At 35.7% G+C, this 21622-nt stretch overlaps 2 protein-coding genes across 4 annotated transcripts in view; both read right to left on the reverse strand.

Moving 5' to 3' along the window:
• The window catches only part of fbln1 (fibulin 1), a 55624-nt gene extending 47213 nt beyond the window's left edge, over positions 1 to 8411 (reverse strand). For 2 of the 3 annotated variants that reach the window (XM_079411797.1, XM_079411798.1), the window contains exons 1-2: positions 8212 to 8405; positions 2992 to 3103 (exon numbers count right to left, since the gene is read on the reverse strand). In XM_079411797.1, the coding sequence (XP_079267923.1) occupies positions 2992 to 3103; positions 8212 to 8266 (167 nt within the window). In that variant the 5' untranslated portion in view covers positions 8267 to 8405. Of the gene's footprint in view, positions 1 to 2991; positions 3104 to 8211 lie in introns of all 3 variants that reach the window. The other variant, XM_079411796.1, reaches the window with a different exon arrangement.
• The window catches only part of avpr1aa (arginine vasopressin receptor 1Aa), a 552460-nt gene that overhangs the window by 396407 nt on the left and 134431 nt on the right, over positions 1 to 21622 (reverse strand). The window lies entirely within an intron of this gene.

Here is a 21622-nt window from a genome sequence, read left to right on the forward strand (position 1 = left end):
TTATAAGAAAATACTCTTTCACTTTTTTATATATTTTTTCGTATTATTTCTGAGTGAAAACTGTTTCTACCCCAGTTTTTTTCTGTGCATATATATATATATATATATATATATAACATTTTAAATTACTCAATTAGACCAATTTTTATTCATTAAATTATTATATTATTATTCACACAATGGCAGTAAATTATTCACAATTTATTGATTCATTGATGTTGTTTATTGTGCTTTTATTAATTTTTTATTTATGTTTATTTAAAGTAACATTTAAGGGGTCATATGACGTTGCTAAAAAGAACATTATTTTGTGTATTTGGTGTAATGCAATGTGTTTATGTGGTTTAAGGTTAGAAAACACATTATTTTCCACATACTGTACATTATTGTTACTCCTATGCTCCACCTTTCTGAAACGTGTTTATTTTTACAAAGCTCATAGTTCTGAGAAGCGAGGCATGCTCTGATTGGCCAGCTATCCAGTGCGTTGTGATTGGCCGAATACCTCAAGTGTGAGACGGAAATGTTACTCCCCTCACTGTATTGTGATGCAATGTCCCGGCGCAACGACACAAAAACAATAAAACCCATTATAAACGAAGCATTTGTTGTATCCAGTGGGGACATAATTACTGATTATAATAACTTATATCATGTAATTTGTAATCAGTTGTGGACTACAATTTGTAAGTAATCTGTCCAGCACTATAAACAGACTAAAGGACTTCTAATTACCAAGAAAAGGCGGTTCAGATTGTGCAAGACCCCAAAATTCCTTCTAATTCACTTTTGTTAAATTAATTCTGCTTCCTGGCCATTGTAAACCACAGGATAGATGTTGGAGAGTAGAAGTCGAGAGCTCTGTTGACTGCAAGGCGTCATTGTTTGGTTCTGCTCCAAGTTGGACCGCAGCGCTGACGCATGGAGCCCAGTTTTTACGGTAAGACGATCGCTGTTTGTCTCTTTTGCTCTTTCTTCACCCTCTTTCACAATCATCCTCGCAGGAAAGCCCAAGACACCCGTCTGTGGTCACCATGCACCTCCAAACAGCCTTTTAAGGGAGAAGTCTGCGATTTTCTCCTTTCACTTGTTTTTCCCCTTTTCGGTGTATGAAATAATCTGCAGATTTCCTGTTATTTGGGTCGATCTCTCTTCTCCGTCTGACTAGAGTTTCACCTCAGTGGAATTTCCTGGATTTGGAAATATTCCCGTTCGCCTAAGCGCCCCGTTTCTGCAAGCCCCACTACCAAAGAGATCCAAACCGTCACCACCTTTTTCTTCCACTCTCTCATTTAAACAAACTTCGGTTCACTTGGAAGGCCAAGTCAAACGCGTCTGATGCCAGAGTAACACAATCGGCTTTGACTGGCACTGAGACTAAACGCTGATCTTATCATGAAAGTCAAAGCCACTGTGGCCACTTCTACTAATGAGGCATTGCTTCTGCACAGATGCATATTTTAAGCAAAAATCGCTTTTGGAAACCCAGAATTGCGTCAATCTGATTGGATGCATGCACAGGTTTTTATCCATCCGGCGGGAACTAAATTGTGGTAAATAATGCCTATACCTCTAAAATACGGAGTATTTACTATTATATTTAGAAAATTAGAAAATTTGCTCAGAATGCGCTCACCCTCAGGCCAGACGAGATTCAGATGAGTTTGTTATTTTAACAAATCTACATGCACGTTTATCATGTTGACCTCCAGTGTGAGGTAGTTATTTATTTTGATTCAGTTCACACATTTTGAGTTGTGAAAAAAATTAAATAAATAAATAATAAAAAAATTAAACCATATACCTGAAAAGGTAGAATTTTGATATGTTACAAAAGAGTTGTTGTAAAACTTAATGGTCACAGTTATGTGGTTTTGAAATATGTTGTGGCAAAGAAAATTAAATACAAAAACTGTATTACTTCTGAAAAAGGTTTTTGTTTTATCTTCCCAGAAAATTAATCATTTTAATAAATGTTGTGGAAAAGCAAATAAACAAAAAAAAAACTCATATATGTAACATTACAGATCTTTCACAAGGAGGGGTTGTATTTCAAAAACAACTGCAGAAACATGTTATAAATGGTCCATTTTTGTTTTTGTTTTATATCCCCCATAATTTCCTATAAGGAGAAATTGGTCCGGGGTCTTATGGGATAAATGTGAAATTAAAACCGCCAGTAGGTGGCAGCAAGTCACTGTTAATTAGTGAGTCATTGCGATTGAACCGAATCAATTAAACGGTTGATTCATTCAGGAACGAAACACAGTCATGTTGCTCAGAGACGCAAAACAGTGCTGTGGCTGTGTTTGGAATTATTTTTGTTGTCAAAATAGCGGAAAAACAGGAAATATAGTGTCTAAAACGTAAGTCTCTTAATTAAATTCTTGTTTATTTAACTGTTGTAAAAAATCAATATCACATTTGTAATCATGGTCATTTTGGGAGAAAAACGGCACTCTAAAGGTCCAAAATCCGAAGGTCCGAGTCCGAAATGTTCTTGTGCGTTTTTTTTCGTATTCGCCATCCTTTCCTATACAAATGCTTGTTACGGATGCGAAAATGCAGAAAATAGACCCTGATCCAAATTTTTTAATGACGGATGAAAGTTTCGGAGGCAGTGTGTAAACGTGATTGGCACAACGTGAGGTCGTATTTATTTTTTAACGTGTGAAATATTCGGACAATTTCGGACTCAGTGTGCAATGACCTTTTATGATTAACTATATGAAATGGTATAAATATATACATTTGTCCCTATGTCTAGATTTTGTTCATTTTAAATGCATTTTAATTGACTGAATCATGCAGTGAAAGAACACACTCTAAATGCACGCTCGCACTAGTCTAGACTTCATCATGTAAGGTATGCGTGCGCTCTGTTGGGGTCTTTTGAATGGTTTTTGCAAAATACTCGATAATGTCAAATTGCACATCATTAAAACAACAAGTACGATATTATCGCAGACGATATATATCGCACACCCCTACCTGCAGGTGGTGGATTCGGAGATGAGCGGCAGACTCGTGCAGTCCTGAGACTCCTGGCCTCTTTCTTTGCCATCCTTACAGCAGTCGTCCAGCGAGATGGGATCTGTGGTCTCTGGAAAGGTAAAAAAAAAACAGGGAAGACATTACGCACAACAAATCCAATCCAGACAATTCCCACACACATAGACATGCAGATTAGAGGTTTGCTCGGGCATTATTTAGTCATTTAGCAGACGCTTTTATCCAAAGCGACTTACAAATGAGGACAACAGAAGCAATCAATTGTAGTATTCGATTTGCCAGGGCTTGTCCTGTCTCATGAATTCCTGCATTATCACAAATCTGCGTTTTTACCAGCCACTCTTCAGCATCTGTCACTTACCAGCTGATTTCTGGCACAGTCTAAGGTTTGTGGTTAGGCCGTGAGCGCTAGATTCGTCACTATGGACAGCAAATGGCGTGCAAGGAGAAACAATAAGAGAACAGGGTCCAAAACTGTACTTATTTATTGCCAAGTGAAAAATGGTGGTTAAATCGAGAACATTTACCAGCCATTAATATCTCTTACAGCCATGTAAAAACTGTATTGTGCATTGTTTTAAATATACACTGTAAAAGAATGCAGTTATAAATGCAATTTTACAAGAAAACACCATTTTAGTTTTTCTACTTTTTCATTTCATGTCCAATCAGTGTTACTTGCTGTTTCTTAGTAATTATTTGTGAAATGCACTAGCAATTTCTGAGTGAATATTGTGTCTTAACATTTTATTTCAGTGTATTTATGTTAAGTTAATATATTTAATTTAATTAATATAAATATACTAATATTATTAATATAAAAATAGATTTTTGTCAGTGATAAAGGGTTATCTATCTGATTTTCCATGCATATTATAGGCACAAAATGAATCTGAAATGTCAAAAATAGATATATTATGATCAGATATTTTATTAAAATTAGAGCATAATATTTCTAATTATAATTGTTTTTTAATTAATCATTGTAAAATATAAAAAGTAATACATATATTGATTATATTATTAATGGGCATACTATCTCAGATTATCTGGCTTTAGCATAAGATATTTATGATCATATTATATTTTTAAATTAAACATGATAAAATATTGTTATTTAATTTTATAATTAATAGCTTTAAAAATGAACAGATATTTTAAATATTTATATATAAATTAATTATTTTTCAGATTATTTGATTTTTGCATAAGGCATTTATATATCATAATATATTTTCATCATGATATATTTGATAAATTATTATAATAATTACTTTTATAATTAAGAAGTATAAGAATGAATAAGTTAAATAAATTATAAATATATTAATGTGTAGGCTATACCAAGTCAGGTTATTTGATTTTAGCCTAAGATAATCATAATCATTTTTTTTTTTTTCCCAATGAAACATTGTAAAATATTGTAATAATTATGACCTATAAAAAAAAAATGTACTGAATAAATTATATTATTGTGAATACAAGCTTAAATTATTTGATCTTGGAAGAATTAGATGAGAAATGTTTGAGTTCATATTGAGATCTCTGACTTTTGATTGGAGAATTTGGTATCCTGGCAAATCCTAGCCGTGTGATATGTAAAAAGTTTAAGAGTTTCTTTGTAAGGAAATGGGCGTTAATAAGGTCTGAAGTGTTTGGATCAGATGGTGGCATGACCTTTGTCTAATTAGGGATGGACACACATGGAAAAAACCCTTAAAAATGTTACTGGCCCAAACCCTGCTGCTAAAAATAAAGGCTCTTCCTGGACACTCGGCGTGAAAGCAAATCCTGCCTGTGGCCTTTTGCTTTTCTTCCCTTTCAAAGGATTTTGAACATAATTAGGAAGAAGATGAGATGAATTATCCGCAGACATTTCTATTCTATTCTATTCTCCCACCTACCGAAGTCTGTCTTTCAGCCAATCAAGTAGAACTACTGGGCATCACATAATTAATATTATTACAGCAAGGCAGCTGGACCCGGTGGGAAAGTGTCCGAGGAAGATCTCTCAGTTGGAAGAACATCTGGAATATGGAGGGGCATCGGATAAAGTTCCTCCTTAGCTCCGTGTATCATGTGCTCCCAACTCCAACAAATCTCCAAAGATGGAGACTGACAGAGGATCCCTCCTGTGCACAGTGCAAGAGACCAGCAAACCTGGAGCACATCTTGTCGTCCTGTCGGGCAGGCTTGACGGAAGGGAGGTTCAGGTGGCGCCACGATCAGGTGCTGGCGCAATTGGCCGATGGTCTGGAGAAGGAGATAAAGCGGAATCAAGAAAGAATCAAGGCCCAAGTCAAGGGTCCCCGATTCATTGGCTTCCTCAGGCCTGGGGAGAAGGCAGGCAAGGAGGATAGATGTACGGGGATCTTTGGTACGGCAAAGGATGGGGAGATGAGAGTTGATCTCGGAAGGCAACTCAAGTTTCCAGAGGAGATTGCCGTTACCAGACTCCGACCAGATATTGTGCTCTGGTCCCAAGCAACAAGGCAGGTGGCCCTAATAGAGCTGACGGTGCCCTGGGAGGAAAGGATTGAGGAGGCACATGAACGCAAGTTAGAGAAGTATCAGTCCCTCATCTCTGAGAGCCAGCAGAGGGGTTGGAGAGCTTGGAATCTACCGGTGGAGGTGGGCTGCAGGGGGTTTCCGGGACAGTCACTTTGGAGAGCATTGGGGATGCTTGGGGTTAGAGGGGCAACCTGCAAGACCCTGGTGAACAACATATCAAAGCAGGCAGAGACAGCGTCCAGATGGCTGTGGGTAAAGAGAAGTGAGCGGTGGCTAAACCAGGCTGGCAGAGGGGGCGGGGGTCAGAGCTGAGTGGTGAAGTCCTGAACGGCGGAGGGATCAGTCCCAGGACACTGGTTCTGCTGTCAAGCCCCATTGAGGTGTCGTGGGCTAGTTGACGAAACACCGGTGAGGTGGGGTGCCCACTTGAAAACCCAGTGAAGTCAACAGGTCTGAATCATTCAGATGTGCCTTCAGGTGAAGACGTCTGAGGGGAGCGTCTTTCAATGCAAGCCACCCACATAAGGAGCAGGACGCATTTCTTGCCAAGTGTGGTGGCTGCGATGTACCCTATCGTTTAAAGACAATATTCATGAGATGAGCTGATAAGCGTTATGATGTGCCCCGCCCACTTTTCTGATCTACGCCCTGATTGTCTCTTCCAGACATAGAGCGTAGTCTGATGAGGGTCTGTGTGTTAATTTATTGATTTATTTGTTTTTAATCATCATTCTGAAGTAGCCATTGTTCTATTCAATTTCCTTGATCTCATTTGCAGAATCAATATCTGTCCTGTCTGGACTGTCTCTGCCTTGTTTGTTTTCTTTCCACAAGCATTTTTCCACTCATGCTGAATAATGTTTAGCGTCTGGCGGATGAAGTAATTTGTTGATGGGCAGCTAGTCAACTCCGTCAAACACGTCTAACTCTCTCCCAAAGATTAAAGGCCATAAAAACTACTCCAAAAACATTTCCAAACAACCATCAGCTGACGCAAGTGGGCTCAACTGGATCAAACAGATCATTAATTTCCCCTGCGGTTTCCATCATCTGCAAAAATGCTAAATATTTTTGGCAGATGAATCGTTTGGACTCTTCTCCTGCAGGTTTGCACAGTAATCGAAATGCCAAATGGCTTTTATAAGCAGCAATTTCTCCACGTGAATACAAACATTTTTATTTATTCGAGGACAATGAACCAGAGTTAAATTAAATAAAGTTAAATAAAAAAATAAATAATAATTAAAAAAATGATTTGTTAAATTAAAAATTAAATTAAATGCAACAAATAATCTAATTTTAATTAAATACAAAATTGGCAATACAAATTAAATAAAAAAATGTTAAAAATAATAATTAAAAAAATGCATTACATTAAAAATGAAATTATCCAGTTATCCAGAATAATTTTCAGGTGGTTTATTATAGCTGTGCTGTACAGTAGATAATGAAAATAGTTGTTTCTGTAATAGAAAGTTTTTTAAGCCCAATAAAACGAAGATAAAATGCTCTTAAAAGCGAATTAAGAACAGCATTAGTGCACGAGGGCAGCTCGACCTTCCCATCTATGAAAATACCACCCACATGATGCTATTCAAGTACAGTTCTGTTGCCGCTGTTTAAACACAGTTTGTTGTTCTGAATTATGACCAGATTTGTGCGGTGATGTTTGAATGCAAGACCGTGTGAGGAATGAATCTCTTGAGAACTGAGTGTCCAGATACTAGAATAACTAGTCAACCCCGGCTGGTGAATGCAACTTCACTATCTGGCAGCAAAGAGCATCTTGTTTGTCCTATCATGCCCCGTCCACATGCTGTGGGCTGCATCCCGCATACCAAACCCTCATTGGCTACTGCAAACCAGACCACGCCCCCTCATCTAAATATTCACTAGGCCTAAATGACAGTTTTGTGAGAACAAGCCTTTCATTAAGAGATCAGAAAGAGACTCATTTAAACTTTTAATATACAAAAACATACTGATGTTAAAAAATACACACATATATTTATTTAAACAAATATTTAAATATATAAATGTGTGTGTGTAAATGTATTTAAATATGTACATATTTTTTCATTTGTATTTATATTTAAATGCATGTATTTCATTACATTTTAATACATTATAGTAAATAGTAATAGAATATTTACTATATAAATTATAGTGTATAATTATATTTTAATGTAATAATATAGTATATAATATACTATTCACTGTTTTAAAGCATAAGACATTAAATATGTTGAAATGTTTTTATATACATTTTAATATACTATTAATAGATTCAAATATTATATAGATAGATAGATATAAAGTTACTATAAATACAACCAACTATACTGTACTATACTACACTTTACCATACCAACTATTTAAAAAAGATTGTATATATATATAGCCTAATACTTATTCAGTACCTGGTATTTTTTTGTAATGTACCAAGTGACTTTCTGTAATATTTTATATTACACTATTATGTTTTTATCTTATTTTGCTTTCAAGACACGTTTAAACACTTGAAAACAATTTGAGGAAATACAAGCACATGGAGACAGACGCACATTACGTGTAAAGTCAGATGTGCATGTTATTATGTCATAATAACACCGTGTTTCATTCACAGTCCGCTTTTCTGCAAACTCTACATGAATGCATTGTATCAGCAGCAGTATGAGCTAAACTCACCTTGTCCCCGCAGAAACCCGCACAAAGACAACAGCACGATCACACAGAGATCCATTTATCCACGAGAGAGGGTCTTTTAAAGTCTTTGAGAGGAGAAACACAGAGAGAAAGTCGCGTTGTGGCTGATTGTCAGGGCTTTAATGAGCGCGTGTCCGCTGCGCGTTCTGGGGGCAGGACGGAGCACTCGCGGACGCGCAATCACGGCCGCGCGCTTCTTTTGTCATTATAATAGATCAGTGGCTTTAGTAAAATAATCCACAAATACTGATAGAGACTCTTACTATGGTAAACTCAGTCAAATGCGATTTTGATTCGATAAAACATTAACCAAAATATCAGAAAGAGTCTTAAAACTTTGTACACTGTTACATGCAGCAGATCCCATATTAATATATGATTTTACAGCAGCACAAAAAAACAAAAAGCCTTGGCGTTGCTGTCTAATTTAGCTTGCGGTTTTTAGCTTTTTGCTAAACTGTTTGCAAGCTGATCGCGAAGATTTCCTTTTATTTACACGATAAATTGATATTGTGAAGCTTCCTGTTGTTTAAAAGAGACTCTTGGTTAATTTATTATAAACATTTAGTGCCTTGGCTGGTATGTTTATATTTAATATGGTATTTTTGTAATGTACCAAGTGTACTTTATATTACACTATATTATATCATAATAACATTTCTATCATAACATCTCAAGAGGGGTTGAATTATGACGAGGGTTCGCTTTCCCTCACCGTACATCTGGAGAGGATCAGTATCATACAATCTGCAGACATATGAAATATTTCTACAAACTCTTGGTTAGAAATCATACTCTCTGAAAACTCAAGCATGAAATTCATCCACGCTGCCAATGTTTAGGACCATTCATTCACTCATAGAGGCCGTTGAGCAATAAATCAGGCTGACAAAACTCTGACTGATTGATTTTATTTGCTCTTTCCGCGGTAAACTTCTGGTTTCATCTCACCAAATGGCCCAACAAAGGTTCACAGATGCGGGGAGAAGCATTCTAGACGTTGAGAAACCATTTATGAGGCATGAAGACTAGTTCAGCTTGGGCTCCGGAAGTAAAAATCCCATTTATTTTTCCCAGAGATAAATTAATTTGATATTTTCTGTTGTAGAATTGTATAATTCCTGGTGAATAACTATACACCACCAATAATTCTGAAGGGAAATGATGCAAAACAAAGTAGCTGCCTCATAAATTATGCTGAATTTTCTCAATTATGAGATTTAAATTCATAATTCTGAGAAAAAATGCAGAAAGTCGCGTTTTTGAGAAATTAAGACAGAATTGTGAGACATAAACTTGTAAAGCTGTGCTCACACCAAGAACGATAACTAAAGATAACGATACTAGCGTCCACACCAGCGAACGATATCGTCTGTTTATTCTAAGCGCATGCTCGTCTGCCACTTTAAATTCTTGACCTCGTTACAGCAGGATGGATTCTGATTGGCTGTCAATGTTTGTATGGTTCATAAGCTGGAAAAAAATAATTCTGGAAGTGATTCCAATGATATCGTTTCTCTGTGCCTTTATCGTTATAGTTGTGGTGTGGACTCTGCTATTCTTGATAGAGGTCTTCTCGGGTCCTAAAATCCGTACCTGACCCGAATCACTTCTTACCCGAACCCGACGTGCATAAATATTTTTTTTAAAAAGATAAACCCGACCCGAGACAGACCCGATGAAATTAGACCCGAGTCCGACCCGACCACATTTATTTTCGAACCCGACTGGACCTGAATGTAAACTGCATTGATGTGTGCACAGCCTGCAGCCCCGCATCGGTCCGGAAAAATCCCAGGGTCCTGCTGACTGATTTGGCCACTGCTCCATTAATTTCATTCATTTTATTTACTTATTTATTAGCCTATTACTTAATATCTTTGCCTCCCTGAAGAATACATGTTATTTCTGAGTTTGGCTTTCAATTGTAACCAGTGGATTTGAAATATAAACGTGATAGTTTCATAAAAATTAAATCGATAGGTTAATAAATCATGGATTTGCTTGTCTGCAACGTTATTTACCTCATCTCCGGTGAAGGGCTTCTGCACACAAAAAAGAAAAGCCTTGCATTGACACGCAGCGTAAAGAAGTGAGTGGATTTTCCTGATGGATCTCATTTCTATAAGACGGATTTCTGAGGGTACAAACATACAGTATGTTCCTTTTTTGCGCGCGTTTCTCAAAAATGAACTTAACATGAACACATAAGTAGGCTACGCATCCAGGAAAGTTTAAAAGAATTCGGGTCTAATCGGGTCCATTTGGTAAAAGCACATTTATTTTAATTACCTGAGACCCGAGGCTGCTAATACCGAACCCGACCCGTGTCCGAGGCACTCATAGAAGTTCGGACCTTGGGTTTTCGGATCCAAGTGGACCCGTGAAGACCTCTAATTCTTGAGACCAATTTTTAGAACTACATCTTTATTGTTATATTTATAGTTATCGTGCTTGGTGTGAACGGCCTATTAAAGGGGTCATATGATGCGATTTCAAGTTTTCCTTTCTCTTTGGAGTGTTACAAGCTGTTCATGCATACATAAGATCCCTGAAGCTGCAAAGACTAAAGTCTCAAAACCAAAGAGATATTCTTTAAGTTAAGATTCGACTACGCTCTCCTAAAACGGCTCATTCAAACAGGCCCCAAATGTCTACATCACGATTTGAGGAGATTTTCATAACACCGCCCAAATGTTTACGTAAAGAAAGGCGGTGTGATTTTTATTCTGGCTGTAGTATTGTTGCTGCCGCCGGCACCATGTCCTGGAGACACTGTGAAAGCGAAACTACTTTGTTTGGGCTTCCAAAAGAGGACACAACTAGAAATCAGTAGTTAAGTTGTATTTACAACACTGTTCCAGAACAGTACAACGCAAATATTCAAGTGTGTGCAGCGCAATTTACGAAGAACTATTTCCTGAACCTGGCAGGAGAGTAGCCTAAATGCTGGCTTTCACAAATGCTGTTTCTATAAAGTGGGGCAATTCCAGCTTCTGACTCACAGCCTGTAAGTAGTTTCTGCCACTAACTATTCCAGCGTGAGTTTTGAGCAGTGTAGAGTAGTGCTTGTTGTTTGTTGTTTCTCCGATCACAAATGCAGACATGGTGATGTTTACGCGTGAAAAGACAGTCTAAGTCATTATAATCAGTAATTATGTCCCCACTAGATGCAACAAATGCTTCATTTCTGATGGGTTTTATAGTTTTAGTCTCTTCGTGCTAGGAAACGCCATCACTGTTAAAATTAAGAGGTGGCGTAACATTTCTGTCACACACTTGAGGTATTCGGCCAATCACAACGCACTGGATAGCTGGCCAATCAGAGCACGCCTCGCTTCTCAGAACGATGAGCTTTGTAAAAATCGACACGTTTCAGAAAAGCGGGGCATAGAGGAGCAACGATAATGTACAGTATGTGGAAAATAATGTGTTTTTTTTTTTTTTACTTTAAACCACATAAACACATTGCATTACACCAAATACACAAAATAATGTTGCTCTGCCAGGCTGGAGTCTGGAGTATCAATCAGTTACTCCCCCTGAGCAGAGCGGCCAATAATCAAAGCCACATGCTCACAGCTGGAGAAACACACACTCACACAGTGGATTGAGTTGTGCATCTGAGGCTTTAGGCAAATGCAAACAGATATATCATGCTCTGGGTGGTTCAAATTCTAGAAGAATCAATAATAATAAGTAGATTTCTACATATTCTGTTTTTGCATGTGTAAAATGGGTGTTGTTGTTGCATGATGTTGTGGGTGGTTGGGAGTTGATCTTTATTCTTATGTTTAGCAGACATTTTAATCCAAAATGATTTGCATTCTAGGTATAAATTTATAATCGTTTGTGATTCCTTGGAATAGAACCAATAATCTTGCAGAATAATCTGCTCTACCTGGGTGTTATAGGTGGTTGCTAGGGTGTTTTCGTTGGTTGCTAAGCTCGTGCATCCTCATGTTTCTGTGATCCTCTGGTCTAGATGCTATATGGCTCGGTTCTTTCCTTCTGTGTGCGTCTATGGAATTTGTTTTCACCTGTTTTGTTGTCCGTCAGATGAAATGGAAGTATCGAAGCCCGTTTCTGCCATGGAATAAAAAAATTAAAAAAGGTCATTTCAACTTTTTATTTGATATGACTTATTTTGATATGAAATCTCAATTCTGAGAAAAAAAGTCAGAATTGCGAGACACAAACTCTGATTTTTTTTTTTTCAAAATTCTGACTTTCTTTCTCGCAATTCCTGTTTACTTCTCGCAATTCTTTTTTTTGTTTGTTTTCTTTTCTTTCCACCATGGAATACAATTTTTTAAAAAGGTAATTGCAACTTTTTATTTCACAACTCTGACCTTTTTTCGCAAATCTGAGTTCAAATCGCACAATTCTGACTTTCTTTGATATGAATTGCGACTTTTTATCTCACAATTCTGACTTTATCGCTGTTCTCAGAATTGTGAGATATAAACTCAGAAGTCTGACTTACTTTCTCGCAATTCCGTTTTTTTCTCAGAATTCTGAGTTTACTTGTGTCTACCTTGAAAAAAAATTAAAAGGTAATTGCGCCTTTTTATCTTACAATTCTAGCTTTTCTTCTCTTAATTGTGAGAACTGCGAGAAAAAAGTCTGAATTGTGAGATTAAAAAAAATTTACAATTTTTTTACAATTTTTTTATTTTATCTCAAAATTCAAAAAAGATAAAAATTTGTCCTTAAATAATGTTTCGTGAGCAGCAAATCAGCATATTAGAATGAATTTTGAAGGATCATGTGACACTGGAGACTGGAGTAATGATGCTGAAAATACAGCTTTGACCACAGCAATCAATTACATTTTAAAATATGTTACAACAGAAAATTGTCATTTTAAATTGTATTAATATTTCACAGTTTTTACGTAAAACCCTAAACTTTTAAACAGTAGTTTAAGCTTGGTTAATGTATTATTTGAGTGTTTACATTAGAGGAACCTTCATGTCTTGATTGAATATTTGAATTCAGATTGCAGGCTTACGTATTACAATATGTGTATGAATTTGATTCTGTGTGTTTGTATGAATAAACATGACCTTATAAGGGCCCCTAAAGACCTGATAATGGATACCAGATTCCAGGTCTGTTTAGCACAATCTCTACAGACATCTAAAGCCCAATTTATGTGCGTGGCGCAGACGCGGCAGCTCTCAGCGCTCTGCTATCTTTATTTCTCTCTCTCTCTTAAGGGTTTAATGAGGACCAGCGCAGAGCCAAACTGTGGCTTTCAGAAGGAAATTAGCACGGAAGAGGTCATCTTTAAATGGTGGTAATCTCTCAGGGGGCTCCAGCGCTCTTTTGAACTCAGAATGGGTCCGTCCTGCTTTATCTGTGTCACACAGCGGTGGGCCGCAATCAACAGCAGACCCCCTCAGACCGCTTTCAAAGGGCTCAAAGTCAAGCCAGTTTTCACTTTTAACAGAGATTATTTTGTCACGCTGATGTAAGGTAACAACTCTGTTTTGTAATTACAGTAACAGCTAGAAAAGTGGTCAACATGTTTTTTGTTTGATTTTATAAAAGGTCAATGATGGTACCATTACCTTGAATGAATGATGTCTGTTGGCTGATTTTCTCTACACTGTATGTGTGTGTATGTATGTGTGTATTTATTTATTTATTGTGTAGCAAATCAATTTAGTGTTAATTTCCCTTTAAACACCACAAACCATTTGAAGTAGATGCACTGAAGTGAAATCCTTCATTTTTATGAGAACAATCTGTATTACAAGAGTATTTGATCCATTGCAAAAAGCAACAAAGAGCTTTCAGCATGACTCAAGTTTATGTCCCTCTTTTATGTGTGTTTTGTAATCCATTACTCGCTGGTTTGTATTATTATATGCTTGCTCTATGGCTTTCTTAGTCTTGGCCTGCTGTTTGTTTGCAAGGAAACGTACAATCCCAGAGGAAGAGTGTTTTTATGAAGCTGCTGGTTACCTGATGATGATGATGTTGAGATGATAAACGTGACATTAGACGGCATTCTTCACATCACTTATCTGAGACCACAACCACGATCTAATCTTCTCCATTATTTCCATCTCTAGTTTCTGCTGGTCCAGGGAATTCTGGGTAATCTTCCAGAGGTCCATTCAGTTCAGGTTTTGCCTGGATGATCTGAAAGTAAGTGCTGCTCTTTGGTGCCTACTAGTGTTTTTCTGCTTAACTTCCTCTGCACTGGATAAAACTATCTAACCAAGTCATCAAGCAAAGTCAACAATAATCTATCTGTTCTGGCATCTGCTGACTGTGGTTTGCATTTGAGACAAAACTTGAACAATGAATCAATTCAAACAGACAAAACAACACCATCAGCTAAATGTGAATACATTCTTTTATGACAATGTGACTTCAATTGTTTCCTCTACGAAATGATTGTATTTAATTCAAGATTGCAGACTAAATTAGAATAAAACCAACAACAAATTAAATATTTTTTTTTTTTTTTTTTTTTTTTTGTGATTAATACATAATGTTTTTATTTTATTTGAAAAGAAATTTAAATAAAAAGTACAAAATTCAATGAACGTTAATTTAGGATAATTGGGCCATTTTATACAGTCATCTCAATGCAAAATGTGGATCATGTCTGTATTTTCTCAAGAGATACTATTTTATTTCACAAAAATTGTATTCTGATATAAACAAAGTAACAAATTAAACTAGGTGGTCTTCCTGTCAAAGGTGTAACAATTATTTTAAATGTTACATTAATTGATTAATTAATGCTTTCAAAATTATTCATGATTAATCACATCCAAAATGAAAGTTTGTGGTGTGTATACTGTGTATAAATACAAATGCATGCATGTATAATTTTATATTTAATATAGTTAATATTAACTAATACTAAAACCCATAAAAATGCATTTTTGTTGCTTAAAATAAATAAATAAATAAATAAAATGAAATGTAAAATATTTTTTATCTAATTTCAGCTTTTTTTCTTGTTTTCGTTTAGTTTAAATTGAAATAATAAAATAAATAAAACTAATAAATAAAAATTAATAAATATATAGGCATAAAAATACATTTATATAAATTTAATCAAAATATACAAAATATTACTAAAACTTAATTCAAGTGAAAATATAAAAATAAAATATTATTTAAAATATTAAGAAAACCTATCATTGTATATTATTGTGATGCTAAGATAACACTAAGAAGCAGAGGCACATCAACATCTAAAATATATGCTGAAACAAGACATATCATCAGGACATTAACATAAATGGCCTAAAATAAAATTAATTAATAGTTCAACCAAAACAAATAAATACAATAATAAAATATAAATATAAAATACTTTTCATTTCTTTTGAAGCTTGTATTTTTCTTACAAAAGTATTCATATTCTGTCAATAGACTTATACAGGAATGAAATGCTAATAGTTAAATAAATGTTTTAAAAAATGTCAAATTAAAATGAATAAACATTTTTTCAATAAAATCAATCAAAATAAAACTACACTGTAAAAAAAAAAAAAAAAGATTTCAGATCATCAGATTTTTGAGTTTTCTCAACTTAATTTTTAGGAAATTTCTCAACGTTTTGTTGTATAAACTTAAAACAAGAAGTTGAAAACTCAAAAATCTGCTGAAGCTGGTTGCCTTAAACTTTTAAGTTTGCCCAACTTTTTTTTTGCAGTGTAAAAGTGACAGAAATCCTTGCAATGATTATATCTAAATTATTGAAATATGAACTTCAAATCTCATTGAGGCCTTCAAGTAGATATTTTATGTCAAGGGTTTGACTGAGAAAACATTTAGGGATCCTTGGATTAATAAATATCTTAAATTAGCAACTCAAGTGATTGAAACACTTAATTTGTTCATGATGGGATGTATTTGATGTTTATAGATGTAATATTAATAATAATATGTGACAGTATGTACAGCCAGCCTAAGGCCATTTTCCCCTCCGCTGCAGATCTCAAATCTTATCTGCACTTGTAAACGATTAAAAATTGGCACGTTTAGAAGACGCAACTGCAAAATAAATGCTTCAGTTTCACAAACTCTGCTTTTAAAACTCTTTATTTATATAGCGCTTTTAACTATGTAAATTGTGTCAAAGCAACTGCACAATATCAAAAAAGCAAAATAGTGTGTCAATAATGTAACATTACAAGATTAAAAAAAAGATTTTCAGTTAAAGGCATTTCATTATTGAATTCAGTGATGTCATCATCCAGCTCAGTTCAGTTTAAATAGTTGGGGACACTTCATTTCCAGCGATATCATCGACCTGATTGCAAAGACACTAAGCAAGCCAGAGGCGACAGCGGCAAGCAACCAAAACTCCATCGGTGACAGAATGGAGAAAAAACCTTTGGAGAAACCAGGCTCAGTCGGGGGGCCAGTTCTCCTCTGGCCAAACGAACCAGCAGCTCAATTCCAACTGTAGTAAAGTCAGATTGTAAGGGCTCAGCTGGTTCCCGTGGTCTTTCCCAATGGCTGTCTAAGTGGCGGGGTCCTGGGGATCTGTCTCTGGTGTTCATCTTGGTGTCCTGGTCTCCGCTGACGTTCAGGGCTGTAGAGGTGGTCTCTGGGTGCTGATCCACCATCTGATCTGGATACGGACTGGATCTGGTGACTGCAGTGACCATCTGGGCTGGATATGGACCGGATCTGGTGACTGCAGTGACCATCTGGGCTGGATACGGACTGGATCTGGTGACTGCAGTGACCATCTGGGCTGGATACGGACCGGATCTGGTGACTGCAGTGACCATCTGGGCTGGATACGGACCGGAACTGGTGACTGCAGTGACCATCTGGGCTGGATACGGACCGGATCTGGTGACTGCAGTGACCATCTGGGCTGGATACGGACCGGATCTGGTGACTGCAGTGACCATCTGATCTGGATACGGACCGGATCTGGTGACTGCAGTGACCATCTGGGCTGGATACGGACTGGATCTGGTGACTGCAGTGACCATCTGGGCTGGATACGGACCGGATCTGGTGACTGCAGTGGCCATCTGGACTGGATACGGACTGGATCTGGTGACTGCAGTGACCATCTGGACTGGATACGGACCGGATCTGGTGACTGCAGTGACCATCTGGACTGGATACGGACTGGATCTGGTGACTGCAGTGACCATCTGATCTGGATACGGACTGGATCTGGTGACTGCAGTGGCCATCTGGACTGGATACGGACTGGATCTGGTGACTGCAGTGACCATCTGGACTGGATACGGACTGGATCTGGTGACTGCAGTGGCCATCTGATCTGGATACGGACTGGATCTGGTGACTGCAGTGACCATCTGGACTGGATACGGACTGGATCTGGTGACTGCAGTGGCCATCTGATCTGGATACGGACTGGATCTGGTGACTGCAGTGACCATCTGGACTAGATACGGACTGGATCTGGTGACTGCAGTGGCCATCTGATCTGGATACGGACCTGATCGAGTGGCTATGGTGACTGGGGCTACGTAGAGGCTACGACCTCTTTGTTGACATTCTGTTTAACTTCTCCATTTGTGTTTCCCTGAAGAAACAAATAACACAGGCTTGTAGTAAATTATGCCAATAATAATTTTCCTTTTAAATATTCCATTAATATGCTTGATTGGCAAGGAAAATGCACAAACATTTTGTCAATAGTCTAATCAGAGTCGGATCACTTAAATGCAAACCTTTGATCCTTCAGATCCAAATGTGTCATCATGTATTTGTTGTCTTTAAATGCCATACACAGATTAAAGCATGCTTAAAAGATTCTGTGCTCCACAGCTTGTTTGAATCTAGATGACGCCACTCGGGCCTCGTACTCGTTTGCTCGTAAAATCTAAACAGCAGAGACGTTTCGTTCCGACGCACCACAAAACCAAAGCCATCTAGACAAAAAACCCCAGTGTGCTTGAGCAACGGCGAGAAGAGCCAGCGCGGATACGAGGAGGCCTAGACTAAACAATTTAATACGGCAGATGTCAACAGAGACTCGACTCGCTCCGAAACAGCTTGGATTTACAGCACGGAGATTTCTGTGTTTTCTTAGCATCAGATGTATGAGTCTAACAGATCCTGACTCTGCTATGGATGTCAGCTCCATTTGGGATGAATCCGTTGGGTTATAAAACGTCTTCTCGGGAAGGTGAGGTCTGGCTGGGTGTGAGAGGGGTCGTAAACTTGCACCCCTTGCTGGGTCGCGGTGGGGACGAGCCCTGTGATGTGAACCCCCTCCGAGAGCCCTGTTGTGGGCTCAGCTGTATCCAGCCATCAGGAGGCATTTAAATAGCGTAGCAATGTAATTGTAAATGTAAATAAAATATTTAGTTCTTTAAAAAGTATTCATTTAAAACAGAAACATTTTATTTGTTTATTTAAAAATGTACTATATTTTTTTAAAATAAAAATGCATTTATTTAAATACAAATACTTGTATATATAAAACATGTATTTATTAGTGTTTTTGTGTTATTGTTTTTTTTGACAGCCGATGCCGATATCTTAGAGAGCAGGGTGGCCGATATATATAAGTATATATATATATATTTTTAAATCATAATTAATAATAATATTTTTTATTTATTTTAATTAAAGTTTGAGAAATTTCAAAAAATGTATTATATTAAATATAAATGTGTAAAATAAACATACTTATACTTTAGATGAAAACGTCCTGATTCTGTAATCCTATTACAATATTTTTCACAAATAAAGAAATTAGTGCTGTCAAACGATTAATCGCATCCAAAATAAAAGTTTTTGTTTGCATAATATATGTGTGTGTACAGTGTATATGTATTATGTATATATAAATACACACACATGCATGTATATATTTAAGAAAACGTTTATGTTTATAGTAGTGCTGTCAATCGATTAAAAAATTAACTAATTAATCACACATTTTTCTGAAAAGAATCGCGATTAATCCCATCTAACATTAAAGTTTTTAAATATACTTTTATACTGCAATAATTTCACATGCAATCTTCACATTAATGTACAAACATCAAGACAGTATATTTTTAATATTTGTTTAATCTTTATTTTAATGACTGAAGGCCAGGATCACTGATACCAATTAATACTGATTTCCCTAGAAAAAGTTTCCCCCTAATATTTAACCACTGACTGTTATTCAACATTACATTATAATTAAGAGCTATCATTTTTAACATTTATTAGACTTTAAAAATAACGTCTAATTTAAGTGAACAATCTTCACATAAACCCATTATATAAATGTCATATTTATCTACCTGTGCCCCTCAGCAGAAATATACAGAAATTGAATAAAGTTATCAAACACTAAATTCTAAACTAAATACAGATGAATCCTTAAAACTATAAAAGTTATTGATTTCCTTTTTTCTTTTGTTCTTTGATGAACAGACATCACAGCAGCTGTTATTAGGCTATTTTGGCTGCTATTTCTTTAAGAGATGTCACTGCTGAATGTGATGCGGATCTGATAATCGTGTTTTCTCTCAAATCTCTACCTTTTCTGACCCATTTCAGTCTCTTATAATGAGCTGACGAGTTGAATCGAGTGTGTTGGATGAGGCAGAAAGTGCTAGGATGCTCCAGGACAGTTTTGAAAACCATTTCAGAGACATATTCTTAATGTAACTCATATATAACATATTACATGCATGCACAGTTTTATGGCAGCTTTATTACGCGTTAAACTGAAAAAATTAATCGCCTGCGTTAACGTGCTAATTTTGACAGCACTAGTTTATATATTAAATATATTTATGTATAATATAAATTATATGCATATGAATATAGACATGTAACTACATGTAAATATTTTCAAAATATATACTATATACACATAAAAAATATACACAGTACACACACATATATTATGCAAACAAAAACATTTATTTTGGATGCGATAAATCACGATTATTCGTTTGACAGCACTAAAATAAATATTTACAAATATATAAATAAAAAGAAGTTAAACACTGTAACTAACAGGGCACTCTGGGAATGTGGGAAATTTGTGTTCATTGGGAATAATATTGTTTAAATTAAAGCCAAGGTAACACTCATTTTACATACAGCACGCAGTAAAACTGATATGAATATGATAGTGGACAAATGGATAAAGCGCAGCATAGTTTGAAATCATGAGTTTAAAGTTTGTCGATCTGACGTCTGCCAAACAAAATGCCAAATATCGGCCGATATATCGGCCTTGGCGATATATCATCGACCACTAGTATTTATGTATTGAGGCCTGATGTGGGGTCAGCTGTCATCTAACCATCTGGGAAAGAAAATATTAAATGGGGTATAATGAGAAAAATTTAAAGCAGTCAATGTGTAAAACAATTTTTTTATTTATCTATGTAAAATATTTTATTTAAAATAGATTTTTTTTAAATGTACTATATAACTAGGCTATAAATTACAATATCTGTATTATATATTTAAATTGACTATATTTAAAATTATTTCTTTAAATATTTATTTAAAAATGATTTACGTATTATTTTAAAATAAGTAATGAGAGTCATATCACCTTTGTATTATTTATTAAAATTATTTAAAAAATAATTAAATATCAATTAAATTAATTAAAAATGCATAAATTTAAAAAGTAAATAAAACAAATAATAAAACTTATGTAAAAATCAAATTAGCAATTCTAGTGATTGGAACACTTCTTTTTTTTTTAATCGTGGGATGTATTTGGGGCTTTTAGATATAATACACATTACTCTCAATCTGCATCCATTTTTCCCTCCACTGCAGCTCTCAAATTTTAACTAATTTATTTCAACAGTTGTTTATTTAAACAAAATAAATATGCATTCATTTAAAAAAAATGTAGTTGTATATTTGTTTGTGTATTTATTACAATTTGAAAAATATTTAAAATGGAAAAGTGTTTATTTATTTGTTAAAAATATCTTAAAAATAAAATATATTTTATTTATTTATTATATTTTTAAACATTTATTTATTATTTTGTTTAAGTATGTCATTAGGTTATTTATTTCTACGTTTATTTCTTTAAAGTAAATAATGTGCGTCACATCACCTGCTGCTTCTGAAGCTTCCAGTTCAGAGACCTTCTCTGATTATAATGAAAATGGTTTTGTTTTATCAGGGCCACGTTTTAAATGGTGTCTTTTCTGCCCCCTTGTGGTAGTATTGAACAGTGCTTCAAATGAATGACTGAATCAGGTGTCAACAAGAGGGTAAGAAGCATAAGATCTGCCAATCAGCCGGTAAGGAACTACGTAACAACCACTAAGAACACCCTAGCAACCACATAACACACTTAAAAACCCTTTAGAACACTCTAGGAACCATAATGTAAACGAGTCTCTCTCTTTTTTAAGAAAAAAGTCACTAGGTTGGAATG

Source organism: Barbus barbus, assembly GCF_936440315.1.
Source record: "Barbus barbus genome assembly, chromosome: 48".
Taxonomy (NCBI): domain Eukaryota; kingdom Metazoa; phylum Chordata; class Actinopteri; order Cypriniformes; family Cyprinidae; genus Barbus; species Barbus barbus.